Here is a 22501-nt window from a genome sequence, read left to right as displayed (position 1 = left end):
CAGCTCCTCTCTCCTTAAATGTGAGAGGTCAGTCTTGTTATCGAGCCGATAATTAGATAACCTGAGAAAAAGGGGCTATCACGGCCCACCGTCATTCAGTGGCTGCTCCTGTATTTGGCCTACAATCAAAGATAACTTGGTGTCTCTTTTCAGTTAAAGGGGAAATGCAGCGGTGTAGTCCAGAGGTGGCAGAGCACATTAGCATCTTTAGAGGAGTTTGACTAACTCCCACCCACATGCCAATGCTGTCTGTTTGAGTAACTATTTGCCAGTAGGTTTGGGGGAAGTCGTGGCCTAATGGTTAGAGATTCGGACACGTAATCCAAAGGTTGTGAGTTCAAGTCTCGGGCCGGCAGGGATTTTAAGTTTCATTGTTTGTTTCATTGAAACCGCAATAATAGAAGAGTCTATAAACTGCTCTCAGGGATTATTAAAAGTGCATTGTCATATAGCAATTTGGTCTTCACAGTCCATGAAACTCATGAATTACTATATTAATATCACCTATATTGTTTGCTTGTTCAGGCATAATATTGTATTAACAATGCAGGCTTTTACATATGGATCTGACTAATCTTATTAGGAAGACAAAGCATCAGCCCTCCTATTTTGCTACTTGTAATGGATATACCGCCACAGGCTCCTCATTAATGCCTGTTTGGATAACTTGTTGTGTTTTTTATGTATCTGCTAACTATCTTTATGTTGATGTCTTCATCTGCGTTAGAAACTCTGGCGCAATGAATGAGTTTCTGTAATTCCTTTTTCTTTGGTCCTGTTCTTAGGAGCTGAATGAGTTCTTCGTGTCGCTTTTGTCTTAGCGCCTCTGAGTGGGTTTTCTACTTTGGCTTTTATTAGTGCAGTGATGTAGCAAATTGCTGCATGGTTTATATGTTCATGTGTGTAATGCTTTTTTTCTCCTTAGGCAAATTAGGGGGATATCAGACTCCACATCCAGGCAGATTATCAAAGCTTGTGTTTCTCAATAGAGATCATATCATTTTTGACCTCTAAATGTGAGAGTGGTGTTTGTCCCAGCAGAACTGGTCACCAGCATGCTGCTTGGGGTCCTGATGATCTGATATTCCTACCAGACTTTAGAACTAGATTAACCAGCACAACATGTTCAGTGAACTTCACCAGAAAGACCATCTTTGACCAGCTTCCTCAGAATGATGGCTACAATGACAGAATGGTGAATGAATGGATGGATGTTAGATAGAGTGACAGGTAGGTAGATAGATAGGTGGATGGATGGATAGATTGTAGACAGAGTGATTTGTAGATGGATAAATAGATGGATTCATAGGTGGACAGATAGATAGATAGATAGGTACCTGATAGGTTGATGGATGGATAAGTAAATGGATGGATGAATAGATAGGTAGATAAGTGGATGGATGTATGGAAAAGTAGGCAGATGGATTGATAGATCTGGTTTCACAAGAAAGTCAATGCTGATAGTCCAGCTTTTTTCGGTTAGACTTTATGGTTTCCACCAAATACATTGACACCAAACCTGAATCAGCCAGAAATACATGCGAGCTAGTTTCAACTGTTTATTAAGTTTGTCATATTGAATTTATTGCAAGCTTTCTGCATGTTTTCTGAACTATAAAATTGGCTTTAATTTCCTACTGAGGGTTCAATTGCAAACATGCATTTCCTTTCTTCTGGTGTGTTTGCAGGTGTTCAAACAAATGGGTGTTCCTCAGATACGGAATCCCGATCTCCCGCCTCCAGATCAGATTCCTGAGAGCTATCACTCTAAAATAGCTCTGATCGGCTGCGGCCCCGCCAGCGTCAGCTGTGCCTCTTTCCTGGCCCGCTTGGGGTATGACGACATCACCATTTTCGAGAAGCAGAGGTTCATTGGAGGACTGAGGTGTGTAATTACTCTAACCCCTGGTTCGTACTCAGAATTCTCATCCTGTATCTAAGATGGTCCACTAAAGGGCATTGTTGATCCGGCCAGCCACAATCAATATGGGGCACATTGTAGAAGGTCAGAATAATTAATGAATGGTCTCTGTAATTGGGAATATGCATCTCTCAAATGCCGAGCTGGCATGAGGTTATCAGTTACACGCTGTTGTATCTCCACTGCTATTTAGTTTAACCAGCATGTCAACTGCATACAGGAGGCCTTGAATATCCAGTGCACCTCATATCCCAGCAGTCCCCATTACTCTGGGGTTGTGTTCTCATTTAGACTGGCGCAATTGAAGACTAAATAAACTATTACGTAAGAAAGAATTCCAGGGATGGAACAATCCTTAGCACAGGGTGAAATATTTTCCTCCCCTGAACTTCTCCTTTCTAAGGGACTTCTCATTTCATTTTTCCTCTCTTGATTTTCAGCTCTTCCGAGATCCCGCAATTCCGCTTGCCGTACGATGTGGTTCAGTTCGAGGTGGATTTGATGAAAGACCTGGGAGTGAAGGTAATGAAAGCCATCACACCTCCCTATCCTACCCCTCTGTGCACTCCCACCTGCCTCTTTTGAAGCCAGGAGGGGCGAGAGGTCTCAGGAAGGATCAGTGGTCCAAATGTCAGCCGCATTAATAAAGAACAATTAAAAGTTGCGTTAGGGGTGGCAGACAGCAGCAGCCGAGCACCTCAGGGCTGCACACGCTTGTCTGTGTGTTTTCCTGAATGTTTCAGCTACGGGAAAGGGCAATCAATAGTCGTCATCCGGCACACCTGCTCAGGATTCATTTTACACAGGAAATGTTTTTTTCCGCAGTTCGTGAAGAGCTGAGGATGATTGGGAGGGGTGGGGGGCTGGGGGAGATGACAGATTTGCATGTTCCTTCAGTACCTATAAACAGTCTCAGGGAGAGTGGGACTGGATGTGAGGCTCTGGAGGAGACACTTTTCCAACGTCTTTTCAGCTGGTACAAGAAGTATTCCGATACACCTTCCTGTGAAGCAGACACGGTTTTACAGTCCTTCAACTGAGCTATTGTTTAATATTGTGTAATATTTCATCCTTCTTTGCTTCCTTCCTAACTTGTCCTTTCCTTTCTTCCTTCCTTTCATCTTCAACTGGTTTGAATTTTTTTTTTTTTACTTTTTTTTTCTCATATGCCCAAAAGAAAGCTTGAACATCCACATTTGCTTCTTTCCTTCCTCACTGCCGTCCATCCATCAGTCTGTCCTTCCTTCCTTCTTTCCATTAATTTTTTCCGTCCTTTACTTTCATTTTCTTTTCTTATTCTTTACTTTCCCTGCTTTCTTGTAGAGAGACTTTTCCTCTTTTTCCACTGACATAAGAAGGATTCAAAGACGCACTCCTGAGACCTCTAACAGACATACAAATAAGCTTCTTTCTTTCTTTCTTGTTTGTTTTCTTGCTTCTTTCTTCCTTTTTTTTTTCCACTGCCACAAGATGATTTCAGAGATGTCCTCCTGTAATCTCCTTCAGATGAGTTTCTGGTCTTTAATGGAGCGTTTATGTGGTCTTGCTTCTATTGATATGGCTTGTTTGTACTCTATTTCAGATCGTCTGTGACCGAGGACTCGGCCAAGATGGAATGACGCTTCTCTCGCTGAAAGTGGAGGGATACAAAGCTGTGTTCATTGGAATCGGTCAGTTTATATGCATCTTCACACATTGTCTTGTTGTCTATTATGTGGACAGACAATCATGTACACTGACATGATGGAGAAGGGCTATTTTTCTCTGAATCACTGGCAGCTTCCTGGATCCCTGTCTGTGTTAATGGCTATGGATGATCCACTTGACAATTTCTCCCCCTCTACCAGTAACCCCATTCACATCTCATTTTCCGCCCGACTCCTAGAGCTGTCGCTGTTTTTTTGCCGTGCATGGTCGGCCTGCTCACTGCTTCTCAATGGAGGACACCCTGTTTCTCATCAGATCCCTCTGCCCTGTTCTCTTCCAGCTGAGCCATTCACTGCCATTACATGTTGACCCTCAATGCTCCTCAGCATCTTCTACTATCAGGACTGAGTCCTGCTTGAACAATAGAAACTTCTCTTCTCTTCTCTTCTCTTCTCTTCTCTTCTCTTCTCTTCTCTTCTCTTCTCTTCTCTTCTCTTCTCTTCTCTTCTCTTCTCTTTTTTTAAATATATTTTATTTGTTCTTAACATGTTATTCATTCATTCATTCATTCACTCCTACTATGCTTTCTGTCTTTTCTTTCCTTTTAATGGTTTAACCCTACCTTCCTGTTTGTTAATTTCCTTTCCTTTCCTTTCCTTTCCTTTCCTTTCCTTTCCTTTCCTTTCCTTTCCTTTCCTTTCCTTTCCTTTCCTTTCCTTTCCTTTCCTTTCCTTTCCTTTCCTTTCCTTTCCTTCCCTTCCCTTCCCTTCCCTTCCCTTCCCATCCTTTACCATATTTCCTTCATTTTATCCTTTTCTTCTTCCCTTTGCTTTATTTCCTCCTCCTCCTCCTCTCGGTTTTATCCTTATTTTCCTTCCTTCCGTCCTTCTTTCCTACATTTTTCTTTAATGTGTTTTGTCCATCCTAATGTTTCTTTCTTCCTTACATTCCTCACATATTCTTTTTCCTTATTTCATCCATTTTGCCTCCCTTTTGTTTGTCTTCCTTTCTTTCTTTCTGTTTCTAACTCATTGTGCTTACTGACTTTTATCAGTATCAGAAGATGATATAACCTTTTTGCTATTAGAATCACATGATAATTATCATATTGGCACTAGCTTTGAGGAGCTTTGCTTTTTATTTTCAGACTGTGTGGCTGTGTGCAATCTAATCCTTATAATTTTTCTTTCCTTTTTTTCTTCCCCAAAAGCCAAGGAACAAATAAATGTATTCTTGAGGATGATATCTCCTGGCTATATAAGTTTTAGAATCCCATTTTGCCTTTTAAAATTAATCAGAGGCTCTACTTTACATTATAAAGCATTTGTAGTTATGGCTCCCAACCTAAGAAACTTATATCTGCTAAACTAATATAATCTTATTACTGGAATAGCATACATTTATATTTAAAGAAATTAAACTATGATTACGTGGCCTCTGCATTGATATTAGGAATACAGACATTGCCTAAAGGTGTCCATGTTACTGTTTTAATTGTACCGACACAATGAGAAAAAATATTAGTATAATTCATTGTTTCAAAATGCTAGTCTCTTAATACTGGCATCCTAATTATTAGTCTTTTACGTTGGGCATTTTTGGATTTCTCTACGAAGGGATGTAAAGAGATTTCGACTGTGGGAGAAAATGAAAGTGCTGAGTGTTTGCAATTAATTTCTGTAATTTCCTTTACAGTCTTTTTAAATGTCATCCACTCACAAGATTGACATGCTAATTTCTCCCTGGCAGTATGCAAAAATATGCAAAGTGGAAGCCAGGTTGAGGAAGTCAGATAAGAGCATTGTTTCTAGGCTATAGGCTCAGGAGTCAGTGGCTTGGGTTCAGTGGCTTTAAAGAGTCAATTAACACATTAACCGCCATAGAGTGATGGGGTCTGTGATCTCTCTTTCTTATTGTCTAGATGTCTTTTTGATTTCATTGTCACGTTTATGACAACAAGAATGAAACACTTTACAAGTCCATTAATGATATAATGTACCCACAATGCCCTAAAAGCAGTGGAATATTAGTACCAACCCCAAAATATCACTCGAAGTTGGTGTGTATGTTATCAAAAGGTGTAGCGATCAATAAATGCAAGGACATGATTAAAAGATATACGCTCAGCACTGAGATGAGATGATGTTTCTGGAGAATACTTGAAGTTTTTAAAAGCTCCACAATCAATAGTTGCTACGAGTTGACGGCAGTGATCACTGGATGCTAGTCAATGTGATGTTATGATATTCTGCTGTAAAACTGACCCAGCATTTGTTTATGCTTCTAAAATACCACCCAAGATGTCAAGAATCTGTCTCTTTTTAAATCCATTACACATTCGGTTACTGAATATGTGCTGCTACAAAAATCGAATGTTCCGTTGTTAGTGGCAGCAATGTTAATTTATAATCCATGAGGTTATGTAACCTCTTTATGTACTAAACTTTAGTATGGCGAGCTAAAAGGTAAGTTATTTTTTGTGCTACGGATATATAAATACCTTAAAATGTGTACTATTACATTTGTAAGTGATTGAATTTACAATTTATGGCTAGTGGATTATTGAACAGATGAATTAATCCCACCGATTTAGGTTGGAGAAGGTACCTGAGCCATATCTATAGACCACAATACCCTAACGTTTCCATTACAGATTTGCGCAAAACTTTAGCGATACTTTTTTAATCGGCATTTATAAAATATTGTGAAATGACAGCGTTTCCATTAACCAATGTTATGCGACTAAAAAGTCGCGATAAGTCATGGCAACAGATTTTGATGGACTTTGGCTACACTAGCCATTATATTTAGTTGAATGAGGCGTATATGTGTATCTTGACGGAAGCAGTGCGGAGAGCAGCTTCTGGGACGTGCTGTGGCGCGACTAGTAACACAAGCAGACACACTCTCTCGGTTTAAATCTAGATGAAAAACACATCTCTTTCGCCAAGCATTCGAATAATGTATCTCTTAAATTGTGACTGCAGACTGTATACATTTTTCTGAGAAATCCTGTCATACGCACAAACTGACAGTCACCACTTATAAGCTACTATTAAATATTGTAGAAACGTAATTTTCTGTAAAGTTGCTTTGTAATGATTTGTATCGTAAAAAGCGATACACAAATAAACTTGCGTTGAGTAGCCAAGATCATCTCTGGTGACCGTTTAGGAGACGTAACGCGTCACAGACGAGTGCAGTGTAAATAGTCTGAGCATTAATGGCAGGGAAAGCCACTTATACTTGAGAGCAGCCACATATGTGGTGTTTCTTGGAGGTTATAGTACATTGTGGAATGATCACATGACTTTTTACGTAGGCCATGTGACCTGTTAATGCGAGAAAATGCAAGTTTCCATTGAGGTTTTGTGAAATATTCCAGGGGCGGCAGAGAAAGGGCCCTCCTCCCAATGTCGCCCCCTCCTCTCAAAAGATGCCCATAGATAAGCCCTGATTAATGAGAGGGGTTATGCTCTCCGGGCGATGTATTACTTTTTGATTTTGCATGGTGAAAGGGTCTCGCCTGCTAGCGATTTGTACGGAAGCTCAGCCCAGGGATCATTGCTGAAAAAATGTGGTGCAGCAGGAGACAAATGGAAACACATTACTTACAATGAGTGCTGTCTCGAACCCTGGAGCTTTTGTTAGAACCCACTTTGTCACGCCATACCGCAAAGTTTCCCGTTCTTTCTGAACTTCGTTTTGAATTTAGGTGATGATCAAGTGATTGAGGTTTTAAGTTGATATGCATCCTGAACAGTCTTGCATAAATGTAACATTACATGCATTATTTGTAACAAATGAACACTGAACGAATTAAGTTCATGGAGAAATATACAAATGTTGATTCATGGCAACTACACCCCTGGTTACTTTTATGTATTCATAATTTTGGGCTCACTAAACTCCTTTTTTAATTAGGCTACACATGAGCACACAAACACATAGATTAAGGACAGCATTTCCAAGCCCTTCAAACACATAAAAGCAGCTTTTTATAATTATTGACTGACATTCATACTAACAAGACTCAAGTACCTGCTCAGAGATAAGAGGCACATATCTGCAAGTTTGGAAGTCTGTGTACCATTTTGAAAGTCCGTCTTTTTTTTGTTCATTAGACATGACATCTTGACAGCTTTAGTTGGTGGAAATGCCAGAATATCATCAGAATATCATTAAATTAATTTAGAGACGTTCAACATTATGTGTTCGACATCCCCTAATGAGAATCACTGGTGATTTGCATAAATTCTAATGTGTGAAACTACACCTTAAGCATGGGGATAGATATTTAATGTAAAGTGTGTGTGTATATGTATATAGTATATATGTATGTACAAATAAATACTTATATATAATATGGAAATTTAAATATACAGTAAACTTCATTAATATACAGATGTTATTCTAAAACTCTTTTTTATTAAAGACTCTTAAATCTGATTGAATGGGCAGCATTTGAATATTAACGTAGGTAATTAAAATGTACAAGTACATTTACATGCTGTATATGTATATACAAATGTCAGGCAAAAGTTTGGCATAGTTATGATTTTTAATGTTTTTGAAAGAAGCCTCTTATACTCACCAAGGCTGCATTTATTTGATCAAAAAATAATGTAATATCGTAAAAACAATTTTAAAATGTAAGATAACTGTAATATAAGTCAGTTTTATATATTTTAAAATGCAATATATTCCTGCAATGGCAAAGCTGAATATTCAGCATCCATTACTCCAGTCTTCATTTTCAACCTTCAGTAATCATTGTAATATTTTGATTTGGTGCTCAAGAAGTGTATATATATATATATATATATATATATATATATATATATATATATATATATATATATATATATATATATATATATATATAGTGTTCAGACAACTGTGTCAGAGCATCTCAGAAACAGCAAGGCTTGTGGGATGCTCCTGGTCAGCATTTGTGAGAACCTACCAAGAGGGGTCAGAGGAGGGACAAACCACAAATTGGTGACAGTGTGTATGGCGTCCAAGTTAAGTCAGAAATACAGCCTCTTTGCTTTTTCAGTGATATGCAACCACTAGTGGGTACTTTTAAAAACCTGAATGCAGCAGGTTACCGTCACATAAAGCTTTTCATATAAACCTGTTGTAAAACTAAATCCATCTGAAATATAGAAGACAGCCAGAAGACTGCTCTGACAAACAGAATCAGCTGTGCGTACGCGGCTTGAAGGAAGACAGGCTGGTTATTGGTGAGCTAGCGGTAATTCTCCGGCCCCACGCTGGCTTGTTTGGTGAAGGTTAACTTTAAAAACGTGGTAATTGCAGTGTTATTGACGACTTCTGGAGATGTGTCTGATGAGAGGTGGGCATCTAATTATGGTATGATCTAATGACCAGTTTCATTAATAGTGAGTTAAACTTTTTAAATCATGCTGTGTGTGTTCACCTCTCTGCCCTTGGCTTTTTAAGTGGATGAATCTGAGAACGGTGGGTGGAGAGGTCCTGTCGGATACCTGCAGGATACACCACAGGAGGCTGTTAAAATCTTAGCAACTCTATTTTCTGCTTTTTGTATTTTCACATGAGGGTGTAAAAAGGATCCATGCGTTTACTAAAGGCTTGTTTGAATTAAGCAAACGGAGGTGTTGATGCATGTTGTAATGCATTTCCTTGCAATCACTTTGTATGCAGCTGATTGGTTCTGACAGCAACAGCCCATTCTTCCATCTCTCAATCACTTAGTGCCTCATTACCACTGTCTTCTGCTTTCCATCTCAGTCACAGTGGATCATGCAAACTTCTCACGTTACAGTCCTCGCAAATGCTCTGATCTCTGCCAAAGAGTTTTGTCTTATTAAGACATCGTGCCTTGAACAAGGTGCAGCATTCACTGGATATAGAGCGCAACGAAATGACAAAATCACGCGTGCATGTCCCGATTTAGATCTTATGTACATTTGAGAGATTGAGAGATTTCAGAACTCACTTTGTCCGGGCTTCTTTAGGATGGATCATAATTGTGGGTTTTGAGGCATCCGAGGCCTGACGCTGATGTCTAAACATCGCTCCCACTGAAACCACCAAGATTGCATTTTGTGTGATTATGTGTAATGATGTTAATGACACTAAGCAGTGGCAAACATTTGAACATGCAATAGACATAAGAGGAAGAAAGAAGTCAACATAGGGAGGAAATGGAAATTGGAATGCGTATCTGCGGATGTAAGATTACCATCAAGATTACATTTGTTTTTGTGAAAAGTGGTGACATCCCATAGGCGTAATGGTTTTTATACTGTACAAACTGTATATTCTATTGCCCTACACCAACCCTACACCTAACCCTAACCCTCACAGAAAACTTTGTGCATTTTACTTTCTCAAAAAAACTCATTCTGTATGATTTATAAGCGTTTTGAAAAATGGGGACATGGGTTATGTCCTCATAAGTCACCCTCTCCTTGTAATACCTGTGTCATACCCATGTCATTATACAGAGCTGTGTCCTGATATGTCACAAAAACAAGAACACACACACACACACTGTGTATATAGAAATAAATAAATATAACAAAATATTAATTAATTAATTAATTAATATATTTTTTTAATAATATAAAAAATACATTGTGATTTATTATATATACATTTACCTAATTATAATTAAATTATTTTGCTATGATTCATTTATTCAAAATCAATATGAAAAACATTTGCTTTGATGAACAGTGCATAACAACACCAGGAGCATGTCTTAAAGTAAACAAGGTCAATTATGTGGATTTTTTGTCTTTTCTTTTCCTTTTGCTCATCTTTGTCTGATTTGTTGCAGGTTTAGCTCAAGCTAACAGGCACACGCTCTTTGATGGCCTCTCTACAGAACAGGGTTTTTACACATCGAAGGACTTTCTTCCTCTCGTCGCGAAAGCCAGTAAACCAGGTGAACAACCTGAAAATGTGACTTTCACAAATTTGCACCTGATGATTTAACATTTCTGAAGCACCACATGCTGTATAAGGACTGAGTCCAGTTTCTTTTAACTATATTTACCTTGCTAACAAAAGAGTAACAAAAGTACTAGTACTTTTTGCTGTTGTTATCATTTTTTTTTTAAATGTCTTGAAGTACCATGAATATAGTAATTATTCAGTACTATTATGGATTGTTAACTGTCATAATTACCAGCGGTAATCATTGTTCGGGATATTGGCTTGATATTTTTCCTGTGATGAGATTTTCTGAAGGTAAACTTGTTTGTTCTTGTGTTGGCTTTAACGATGAAACACTTATTCATTGGCATACTTTGAAGAAGGGGAGGAGCCTGAAAATGGTGCATGGTGTAGTTTGCCATGCCAGATATAATTGCTGTTTCTGAAGGTATATCTGAATAATCGAAAAGAACAGAAAGGAAGATGAGAAGTTTTTGTTCCCGCTCCCCAGATCAATGGGGGTGTAGACTCACAATACTGGCATCAGAATCAAATGAAAATGGAAATTTTGGGGAAAGAACTTGATTGAATGAATAAAACCTCAGTAATGAATAAATCTTAATCCAATGTGCCGTTCTGCCTTTTAATGCAACTCGCTGCATTAAGGCAGTTGGCCAAGGATTTAATGAAATAGAAACATCTGAATATTTACAAGCATTTGAGACAAAATGCTGCAGAGCTTTAAAAAAAAATTGATGTTTTTACACATTTGATATTGCCATTATACTGCAGACAGAAAGATAATATAATAATATAAATAATGTTTTATATATTATATATATTTGATAAGTATTAAAATGCTAGTGTAAAACATTTTTTATATTGTTCATTATATACTGTATATGTACAAAGGAGCATTTTATATACAGTTAGAATAGTTACATATAGCAATTATTATTATATATATATATATATATATATATAGTTATATATATATATATATATAACTATATATATATATATATATATATATATATATATATATATATATATATATATAGTTATATATATATATATATATATATATATATATATATATATATATATATATATATAACAATTATTTATATATTTATATATTTATATATATATAATTTTATAAGACATTAAATAGTGTCAGCTGATCAGATGCTGATAGTTTTTATCATTTGCTGAATTCATTGCATTCAATATAGGCGCAGACACCCTTATCGCATCAACAAATAAAAGCAGTACCACGACAGGTGTGAAGTATAAAACCACTGATACAAGGACATTTCCGGAAAAATATATGAAATCATAAAAACAGAAAACAAAGACAGGAAGACGAGGTGAACCAGGCTCTGATGGAAGCAGAATAATTTGATAGTGACGTGCTGTGAGACTCCGAGATGCAATTTTAGAGCGCTTTATGAACAAGCATCTGCTGAGCCGTCAAGTGAGAATTGTTCTATAGGCAGAATTTGTTGTTTTTTCCCCTTTTTCTCAGTCTTTCTTGTCCTCGTCCCCCTGTCTCTTGGATTTCAGGGATGTGTGGTTGTCACTCAGTGCTGCCGGAGCTCCGTGGCACTGTGATCGTTCTGGGCGCTGGAGACACGGCCTTCGACTGCGCTACTTCTGCCCTGCGCTGCGGCGCCCGTCGTGTGTTTGTGGTCTTCAGGAAGGGATTCACCAACATACGAGCAGTTCCTGAGGAGGTGAGGAGCCAGAGATAGAATGAAAGTGAGATCATATCAGAAAGAAGACTAAATATATGCTTAAAAGTAAGGGTTTTAGCATAATTTGGTGGTACATTGGGTTTGATATTTTGTTATCGGTGGCAGAGATCAATTACTATGATCAAATACTAGGTTCTCTCTTTCTTAAAAAAACAAACTTTATTATTTGACTATATATTTCCATAATAAACAAGTCTGTTTTAACTTTCCAGAAGGCTTTCTTTGTGTCCACAGTTTAAAAAATAAAAAATATAATCTGCTTTTCTTTTAACTTTTCTTCAGACTGACTTTGTGTCCAAAGTTAGAAAATCATTGCAAAATGATTTGCTTTGCTGCATTTTTGATCCTCTTTTGATCCTCTTTGATCCTCTGGGGTCCCTCAGTGGACCCCAGATGATGCTAACCCTAAATCAAGGAACAGAACTAACAAATATTGCTACGAGTGTGACTGCATCATATAATAATTATTAATAATATTAATAATGTTCATTGTCTGGCTGACTACGTCTTATATTAATTTTTCTAAAAATCCTGTCGTACGTGCACAAACTGACAGTCACCACTTATAAGCTACTACCAAATATTGTAGAAACATAATTTTCTGTAAAGTTGCTTTGTAACGATTTGTATTGTAAAAAGCGCTATACAAATAAACTTGAATTGAATTGATTTCAATTTTTACTTGTAACTTTTCCTGACTTTTTGTGACCACAGTTTGAAAATCCCTGATCTATGGAATTAAATTTATATATTAAATGAAACCACTGTTTAATTATTAGAAATGTATTATTTATAAATAATATATATTAGAAATTTGAAGAAGCTAGTTTTAAAATAACTATTATTATTTACACGCATGCATGGTCAGGAATCAGGATTTCTCCTACCCAAGACATTACGAAAATTGAACAAGCGGGATGATGCATCACTTTTCAAAGAATATAGTTTAGAATATATTTTTTTCATTTAACATACATAGAAATGTTTAATTTTTTAGAAAGTGTTTTGTAGAGTTCCAAGTGGAACCTTTAAATTTAAAGTTTGTTTTCAATGCATTTTTTCTTCAAGGACTAGAGAAAAAACGATTACAAGTAGGGGAAGACCAAGAAGGCAGAAAGTGAAGGAGAGTCAGGAAGTGAGAGGAAGAGAGTCAACATCAGGCAGCAGAGTGAAGCTTATTAATATTTGGTGTGAGAGAAGTGTGAAGCAGAGATTTATGAAGAGCTCTGTGAGAGTGTCCTCTCTCTCTAGACCACCGACACCGCTCCTAAGCCTTTCCACTCTCATTTATTGCAGACTTGCCTTTGCTTTCAGGGGGAGATTACTGTCAATTGTCCTACTCACACACAGGGCTCTCTGGTGAGCTATATAGCCGCCTCCACTCCGGTAATGATGCTAGCCGGCTAAACGTGTCATGATCAGCTCTATTTAGACGAAGCTGTCAAATATGTGTCACAGATGTACTGGGGGAACTTCTTTTTTGCACCATTATGTTTTTGAGACCATAAAGTCCAATAAAAAAAGTACAAGTAAAAGTACTAAATGCAGTGCCAATGTGAAACTGTGTAATGTCTGATGATCTAATAATTGAAAAAAAAAAGTTTTTGAAGCAGGTAGCCCCGCCCCCAGACTCACACCATTGGTTGAGCCAGAGCAAAGTGGCACAAAGCCAGTAGTTCTCTCTCTGCACTAAAGTGAAATTAGAAACTATTTGAACGCTGAGAAAATGACGCACTTCACCTTTAAGTCTGATTCACACATTGTTCTTCACATCACCCACCACATTAGGATAAAGTACGGTAAAGTGCAGTAATTATTCACATCTGTTTACACTCTCCAGTGAAGACGCTCGCCTAATGCGGCCGCCATCGTCTTCAACTCATTAAAGCTGTTTATAAGCTATATTAAGTTTAAGACTCCTGTAGGCATACATAATCGGAACAGAGCGCTCGGTTGTGCATTGACGTGAACTGAGACAATTTATGGAAACGTAGTAATAGGAAAATAGAATTTGTCACCGCACGACTGCATCCCTCCCACCGGCCCCTTCCACGAAGCCAGTGGGCTTCTTTTAGAAGATTCAACCGCACTTTTCATCTGTTTTTATTTATTTATTAATTTATTTATTTTAGTCTTAGAGAAAATCTTCTGTAAACTTTCTGACGTGCTTCCACCAAGCCGGGTCGTACTTTTAACGAGGTACAGCGCTCTCGTAATCATGCGCTTCATTATCTCTTGGCCGGATAAAAGACGTGACCTTTGCTGGTTGTTGTTATGTGCACTAACTTTGCACTCGTTCAGTTTTAAGACCAGAAACATACTTAAAGGAATAGCTCGCCCAAAAATGAAAATGCTGTCTTCATTTACACTCCATTGTGTTGTTTCAAACTTGTATGTCTTACTTTTTCAGTGTAACACAAGTCCTTAAAGTGCAAGTCAATGGGGTCCAATTTTTTCGACCACGTCGTTGACATTCAGAATATCCTATTTTGTGTTCTGCAGGTGCAGAGAGGTCTTGCTGGATGGGAAAGACATCGTGTTGACTAATGATGACAGAATGTTATTCTTTTCCCTCTTTTTTTCGTGTGTTCAAGTGCACTTAAGAAAAAAAAGAATACTTTAAATTCTCAAGGATGCATTAAATAGCATTTAAAGGGACAGTGAAGACATCTAAGGTTAAAAACAATATGTATGTATGAATGTATGTATGTATATATATATTTAAGGATATATAAGATGCAAATGTTTGGCCAATGCACATTAAGTGTGCATATCTGAATACTAAAGGAGTGTTAGCTAGCAGTTAATATGTCATATTTGCTGTATACTGTCTTCTAAACACTGTATAAGGCATGCTTAAAAAAGTAGAACTATAGGTGAAACCAGAAGCATTATGCAAAGAACAATAGGCCACACAATTCAATTCATTACATTTTTCATTTTGTAAAATTTGCACTCTGGGACATGTCAGATATTTTTCGTTTAAAGATTTTTTGTCAAGCTAGAAGCATTTGTACGTGAGTTCTAATTGTTTTAGGGCTTTAATTGGAGTTTCTGATGTGTTTAGATGGAGCTGGCCAAGGAGGAGAAATGTGAGTTCCTGCCCTTCCTCTCTCCACGTGAGGTGTTGCTAAAGGCAGGCCGGGTCCATGGAATGGAGTTCTGCCGAACTGAGCAAACAGAGTCGGGTCAGTGGGTGGAGGATGAAGAGCAGATCATACGACTGAAGGCAGACTATATCATCAGTGCTTTCGGCTCTCTGATGAATGACCACGCAGGTATTGTATGTTCCTTATTACAAATGAACACCACTCTTCCCAAATGTGTTCTTCAGAATAATTACAGTTCAACATATGCAGCGCATTTGCAATCAATTTCTATGTGTTTCTAAGTATTGGAACAGACCCGACGTCTCATAGTATTACATTTTGTGATTCTGAACCGTGTTTGTGGGTTGGACTCAGGCTCATTGTGCTGTACGTAAACCCATCTGCCATCGTCAAATGGTTGAGGCCCATGTTGTTGGTGTTGTTTCAGAGATTTATTCATTTGAATTAGGTCGAATTCAGCACCAGTGCCATCTGATTAAGTAGTGAAGTGTACAAGTGTATCCCAGGCCCCCGCTTATAAACTTTCTCCTTATCACAAGCAGTCCGGAAATCAGCAGTGGGTTTTAAAGCTTGACCATATCGTACACACAAAGCCATATTCCTTTCTATTCTATTCTATTCTATTCTATTCTATTCTAATTAAAATATCATTTTAAAATAAAACTCATTACAACAAAACTCATATCAGAAATAATTACAGTTTGTACATGGTACATGTTGATATTATTATCATTAACTTTCTGAAATCATTATATATCGTTATATAATGGCAGCTATAATTTCATTTACATTGAAATGCGAGTTGTCTTTTGCTTTCATATTATATTATTACTTAATATAAAACTATTTTACATATAACTATATTAATATAATATGATGATATTATATTATATCATAGAATATTAACAGAAAACTACTGGTATTTTCCTTTACAATTAGTACATTTTTGAAATATGGAATAGTTTTTTAACTCATCAAAACATCATAATGGTAGATCTGATTCCATTTACATTGAAATATGTCCACCACACACTTAAAACAAGAAGTAATGGGAACTTTATTAGTATTTCTATATCACAATATTTACTTTATTTCTCATACATGTAACTATCTCGCAATTGCTAATTTATGTATCATCAACTTTATTTCTAGTAATTGTGATTTTATGTCTCACAATTGTCTTAATTTGTTTAAATATCACAATGTAACTATATTTATTTGAAACTTTATTTCACCTTTTGGAAATGACTTTTTCCTCTATGCATATTTGTATTTATGGTCACACTTTATTTTAGGGTCCAATTCACACTATTAACTAACCATTAACTATAACTTTTGCCTCAATTAACTCCTTATTTGATGCTTACTTATAGTTTATTAGGTAGTTGTTAAGTTTAGGGAATTGGGTAGAATTATGAATGTCATGCATTATATGTACTTTATAAGCACTAATAAACAGCCAATATGTTAATAATAGACATGCTAATAAGCAGCTAGTTATCAGTGTGAATTGGACCCTATAAGTGTTACCGTATTTATTTATTTATCAGAATCAACATTTTGAGTCAAGTCAGAGATTTAAAACTGGTGTGCTGTTGGAATGGTATTTATATTGTATGTATTTGTCTTTAATGGTTGTGTGGTGACAAATGGTGTTGGACTGGTTTTATGCTGTTACTAAATGGAAATCATCTTAAAACAGAGTGTGAATGGATTAGTATTGAGCTCCTGCAGTCAGCCGATCTCTCTGGGAGCAAATGCAAGTCATTACCGCACAGTTACAACTCAAAATTATTCCTGGACGGTCTTAGTGACATGATTACAGGATGAAGAGAGATACCGCGTGTCCATTAGAGAGAGACTCAGCAGCATCAGAATCACCTTTTTTTTTTTCACCCGGATAATTATCTGCTCGCCAAGTCCCTGATCTTTGACCAGTGACAGTGTGTGAAATGCACTGCATTTATTACCGATGCTAATTACTATACTTGTTTTTTGATTCTTTTCTAGCAAATTTTAGCATGATTCCTCTGGTAAACTGAAGCCGTTCAAAATTGCTGCTAAATACTGACTTGGGATTTCCATCCGATTATTCTCTAGTACTGATAGATGTGGTCAGGTACTTGTGATCCCAGCACATCATTCAGTTAGTTAAATGAACCCAGTTAACAGTTGATTAATAATATGAATTGTAACTATTTAAAAACTGTAATCAGCAGACCTGCTAATTATTGGTGGGCTGCAGTATACAACGTGTTCAGGGCAGATGACAGAGCAGAACTTTTTCTGACATGATTATGAAGGCCACTAATTAGTTCAGGCTGATAAAGGGCAGACCCGCTATGATTTTCAATTAGGGTTGCATTAAAAAAAACAAGGTGTAATGTCACAGAGAGACTGTAGTGTCCAGAGCAGACATGAGTTCACCATAATGAGAACGATCCCACCCACGCTATGAGTTTACTCACTGACCAGCCTGCATGATCTCAAACTAAAACTAATTGTTTCAAACGGTCGCAAACAGAATTTTTGGTACATAAAAATTAGATACTGTTTGTGAATGTTGAAAAAGCATGTTTCGTAATGTGATGCTTAAAACGTGTATTGATGGAGTTCCTGTTTTGGCAGGACTTTTCCATCACTTTCTGGGCCTCATTTCAAAATTTTAATAAAAAATTGGGAATCGAACCCCCAACCTTGCGCTTGATAAGCAATTCTCTACCAATTGAGCTACAGGAACACCTGTGTAACATTTTGTAACATTTCAAAACATTGTCAACTAAAATTGTACTTTTGTAAAGAAATCCCATGTCTAGGCAGAATTTGTTTATATCTACAAAACTAATTGCAATCAATCAAGATAAACATTCATGGCAAGAAAGTGTTCAGTCAAGTGTGCCCAAACATATAAATAATGTATAAATGCAAAATAAAAATGTTTTTTTTTAGCATTTCATGCTTTTATCTTTAAAGAGTATATTATAATGATTATGTGTTTAAACGCATTTTACATTTTACTTAATGATGAATACATTTGTATATAAATACAGTTGCAATTATTATATTTAAACATATGATTGTCTATGTTGAGTTTTATTATGCATTATTGAATAAATAGAATATATTTATCCAGCAAACATTACCACAGTGCAATTATGCCTGGATAGACTGTAATATTGGTCCCTTCTTCAGTCCTATAATTTCTTAATTTTCTTGCATGTAATCCAAGTTGTTTGTCCTCCTCTTGAAATGAGCACCTCCAGTTGTTTCGTAAGTATTATTGGCACTATTGTACGGTGTCTGACCGGCTCACAGCATCTGTGGAACATGTTAAGCATCAGAAAAGGTCTGCGCAGCAGGAGAGGGTTATCATTATTAGCAATTAGTCTACAAGGTTAATTAAAGCACACCAAATCACCTCTTAGCAGGAGCGGGAAATAGTGTACTTGACCGAAAGCCAGCTAGTGTCATTTCGCAAAGAGATTGTAGGGAGGTTATTGTGTTTGATGAGGTTGTTGTGCGTTTGTGTGTGCGGCGGTCTTTCGGTTTAATGGAATCAGATGGTCTTGTTCAGACATGCCTGTGTTCATCTCAATCCCTATTTTTGTCATCTTAGTGTACTTCTGCTTTGCAGATATTGTGTTTTGTAACATAAGCAACAGCCACAGTTCTGTCCGCACTGTAGCTTCCTTTAGTTTTGCAAAAAACGCTGAGGGATGGTGTTTTTTTTTTCTTTTCTTTCCTGTCTTGTGTTCTTTCATTTAGGAAATATGAATTACTTGCCCACTCAAGTGTCTGATCAGATTGGTCTGGCTGCGGCCGTCGAGGGCCGGTACCAGAACAGCTGACATGGCTAGAAAAATTGGCTGGCAATCTAGCAGGCCTGCCCACTGGAGCTAACAGATGATTTGATCCCTCGCCACACTTGGCTGTTTTTTCTTGCCCATTTCTTTATGGGGGAGAGTGGCTGGATTGTGATGGAGTGTTCTGCATCCGGCTCCTGTCGCTCCAGCCAGGGCTCCTCCCCCACCCACCCGCTCGGCCGAATATTCAAACATCAGCATTCCATTAATCACACTCCATCAGCGGTAATGAGGCTGCTTGCTTTCTCCGGCACAAGACTGAACAGCAACTTGCATTTGAGCTTGACACTCAAACACAAGGCTTTATGCACTGACTTTCTTATATATATATATATATATATATAAAAACCAGCAAATTAGAACAGATTGAGGATACTTGTAAATATTGTCTTTATTCACCCTCATCTCATTTCAGACCCATTTGACTTTAATTCTTTTGTAACAATTTGAACAGGAGTTTTGCAAAATGTGTCTAATTATGAATATTAAGAAACTGTCAAGTGCTAAAAAATTACCAAAAAAAGCACCAAACCATGACACTTCCTCGTCCACTTTTCACTGACTTCTTTACATGGTTCGGTCTTTCCCCAGTTCGATGACGAACATAATATTTCCCATCAGACCCAAATAAATTAAACTTGTTTTCATCTCTCAAGTGAACTTTGGACCAGTTCTCGTCTGTCTTCATGACATGCTCCTCAGCAAAACTGAGCCTAGCCTTTTGATTCTTTCTGCTGATGAGATCCCTTTGACCTTCATCTGGAGAAACTGCTCTCACAGAGTTTCTTTCAGTCACCTAAGAGCAGCCTGCCACCATGCAATCTGTTAAAATTAGAGGAATGCTGCCAGTTAAATTAAGGAAATTAGCAGCATTGCAGTGCCATATTAATACCAATAACTTACAGGCATCTGTAAGCGTTCTCTAATTTTGATCAGAGTTATTTTTCAAATATCTCATTTGAAAACTATCCTTGTCTACCCTTGTGGTTTCACTGTGTTTTAAAAACATGTCACATGACCATTTATGCAGCTACAACAAGCATGATGTTATTGTCACATTACATGGTCATCAAGGATACACAGAGTGTATTGTTTTCAAAAGTCACTATTTGGGTCAGTTTACGTTAAAACGCAACCCCAGAGTTTTTTTTTTAAACTAAATCGGGGTCTGCAGTGTTTTCAAAAGTCTCCGTTTCCGAGGGTCGAAAACGCCAGGGTTATGTAAACGGCAGACGTGACAGTAGCAAACGTTATGTGTTTTAAAACGAAAACGAGCTAGTGTTAACATACGTAGCCTAACACTGAAATTTGTGCTATTGTAGTAGAGAACAATGGGAATGTTCTGATGGAATGATAGCTATGCTAGTGTGCTGGTCCACAATCCCCATCCTCTCCTTTCTCCAGTGTGGATTCCTCTGCTTAATGGACCCTTGCAATTTGCATCTGCCAGTGAGGAGAATGCCCATGGGTAGAGAGAGAGCTAGAGAGAGTTGCTGCTTTACTTAAGAATGATCTCTGAGGGCTGTGAGAGGCCTGCCACACTCTACTACCTCTCCAGAGCAGACAGAAGAGGAAGAAAAACAACTCACTGTTAGCATCTGTGTGTGTGTGTGTGTGTTTAAATAGGATAAGTGAAGCTGTTGAAGAGGTCTAGACAATTGCAGAGAACTTAGACATTAGAGGGAGATAAAGGGGAAAACATAATAGAGAAGAAGAGCAAGAAAAAGTGTTGACGATCAGGATTACAGGCACAGTGTCATGTGTAGGAGCCAATCTCTCTTCCTCTCTGTCTTTGAACTGACCTGCCAGCTCACTGGAGGATATTACAACTTAGTTCTTAACATCACTTCCCTTCAGCGGGTCTCTTAAATCGGCCGCAAGAAAATCGAAATCTTAGTTATGAGGAGGAAGAGGAAAACCCAATTTATTTTTACTTAGAAGTATTGGGTGGGCTCCGGCGTTTGCCGTTTATACACAATTCTGACTTCCAGTGTTTGGAAAATCTGATTGGTGGTGTGCATGCTTGTCGCTTTCTGTTATTAAAGGAGACATATAACGGAAAACAGCGTGTAAGTGATTTTGATAAACTGTGTAAACAGTCACCAGAGCAACGACTGTTTATTAAAACTAATATTTAAAAACTCTGATCCCTCAGAAATCATCAATGATGGGGCATCACACTCTTGAGCAGTAGTAGAGAATAGAATAGAATAGAATAGAATAGAATAGAATTTGTAATACCTTCTGCCAGTCATATATTATGTTATACACTTTGCAATAGTTAATAATTAATTTATATATGTATTTTTAAAAAAATATAATTTCAGGTTGTTTTAAGCAACATCAGTTCATGTAATTCTTCTATGGCTGATGTTATTCTGTCATTTGTGATTGAGTAACAGTGTCCAATAAACAGCTGACTTTTTTACTCAATAAGAGGAGTTCCATACCTCTGTAGTAATCCTCTTAATGTGCAATAAATCTTGGGCATCCTGCCTTTAGATCTGTATTTGGAATGTTCTTCATTGATAAATGTAGGACGCGGTCCATGCCGAGCAGCGGTGCCTTTAGAAGATGGATGGTGTGTGTTCAAGAGAAAGGAGGGGTGGTCATTTCAGAATGTAGATCAGTTTGACAGACTATCTTCCCACTAACGTTACTAACAGTGAATGAAATGCACAAGGAGATGTTACATTAACCTCGCAAAAAGAAAAAGAAACGCCATTGGGGGGAAAAAGCCCTCGTCATTTGTCTTGTCATTGACTTGGTATTATTTTCTTGCCATTTCCAGTCTATCAGGTTTTTCCTTTTTTCCATGTTACCTCTTTCCTCTCATAAATTGGCCTTCTTCTTTATCAGTTCTTTCTCTCTCTGCAGTGATGGAGGCCATGGCTCCCATCAGGTTAAACAGATGGGGGCTTCCTGAGCTGGACCTGGAGAGCATGCAGACTAGTGAGCCGTGGGTGTTCGCTGGGGGCGATGTGGCCGGTCTGGCCAATACCACAGTGGAAGCAGTCAATGATGGGAAACAGGCCTCCTGGCACATGCACAGATACTTACAGGTGCTTTTCTTTCTTGCTTTCTTTGTGGAATCAGGAATATTTAAATATCATCTGTCATCATCCATGTGATGTACCAAATCCAATGTTTTATACAATATCTGAGCTGCTCTTTAATGTATAGTAAAAAACTCTTCTATTCAGGCCATTAAGCTCCAAAAATAACAATAAGAAAAGCATCCATATGACTTTTGCACTACAGTACAAGTATTCGTAA

General features: G+C 37.5%; 1 protein-coding gene across 2 annotated transcripts in view; it reads left to right on the top strand.

The window, feature by feature from the left end:
* The window catches only part of LOC113093832 (dihydropyrimidine dehydrogenase [NADP(+)]-like), a 149836-nt gene that overhangs the window by 49159 nt on the left and 78176 nt on the right, over window positions 1–22501 (top strand). For both annotated transcript variants that reach the window (XM_026259409.1, XM_026259410.1), the window contains 7 exons: window positions 1689–1885; window positions 2362–2443; window positions 3504–3591; window positions 10398–10505; window positions 12062–12231; window positions 15320–15530; window positions 22103–22287. In XM_026259409.1, coding sequence (XP_026115194.1) covers window positions 1689–1885; window positions 2362–2443; window positions 3504–3591; window positions 10398–10505; window positions 12062–12231; window positions 15320–15530; window positions 22103–22287 — 1041 coding nt within the window. The remainder of the gene's footprint in view (window positions 1–1688; window positions 1886–2361; window positions 2444–3503; window positions 3592–10397; window positions 10506–12061; window positions 12232–15319; window positions 15531–22102; window positions 22288–22501) is intronic.

This window comes from Carassius auratus, unplaced genomic scaffold (genome assembly GCF_003368295.1).
Source record: "Carassius auratus strain Wakin unplaced genomic scaffold, ASM336829v1 scaf_tig00215163, whole genome shotgun sequence".
Lineage (NCBI taxonomy): Eukaryota > Metazoa > Chordata > Actinopteri > Cypriniformes > Cyprinidae > Carassius > Carassius auratus.
The sequence above is the reverse complement of the archived record's forward strand: the minus strand, read 5'-3'. Positions and strand labels throughout refer to the sequence as shown.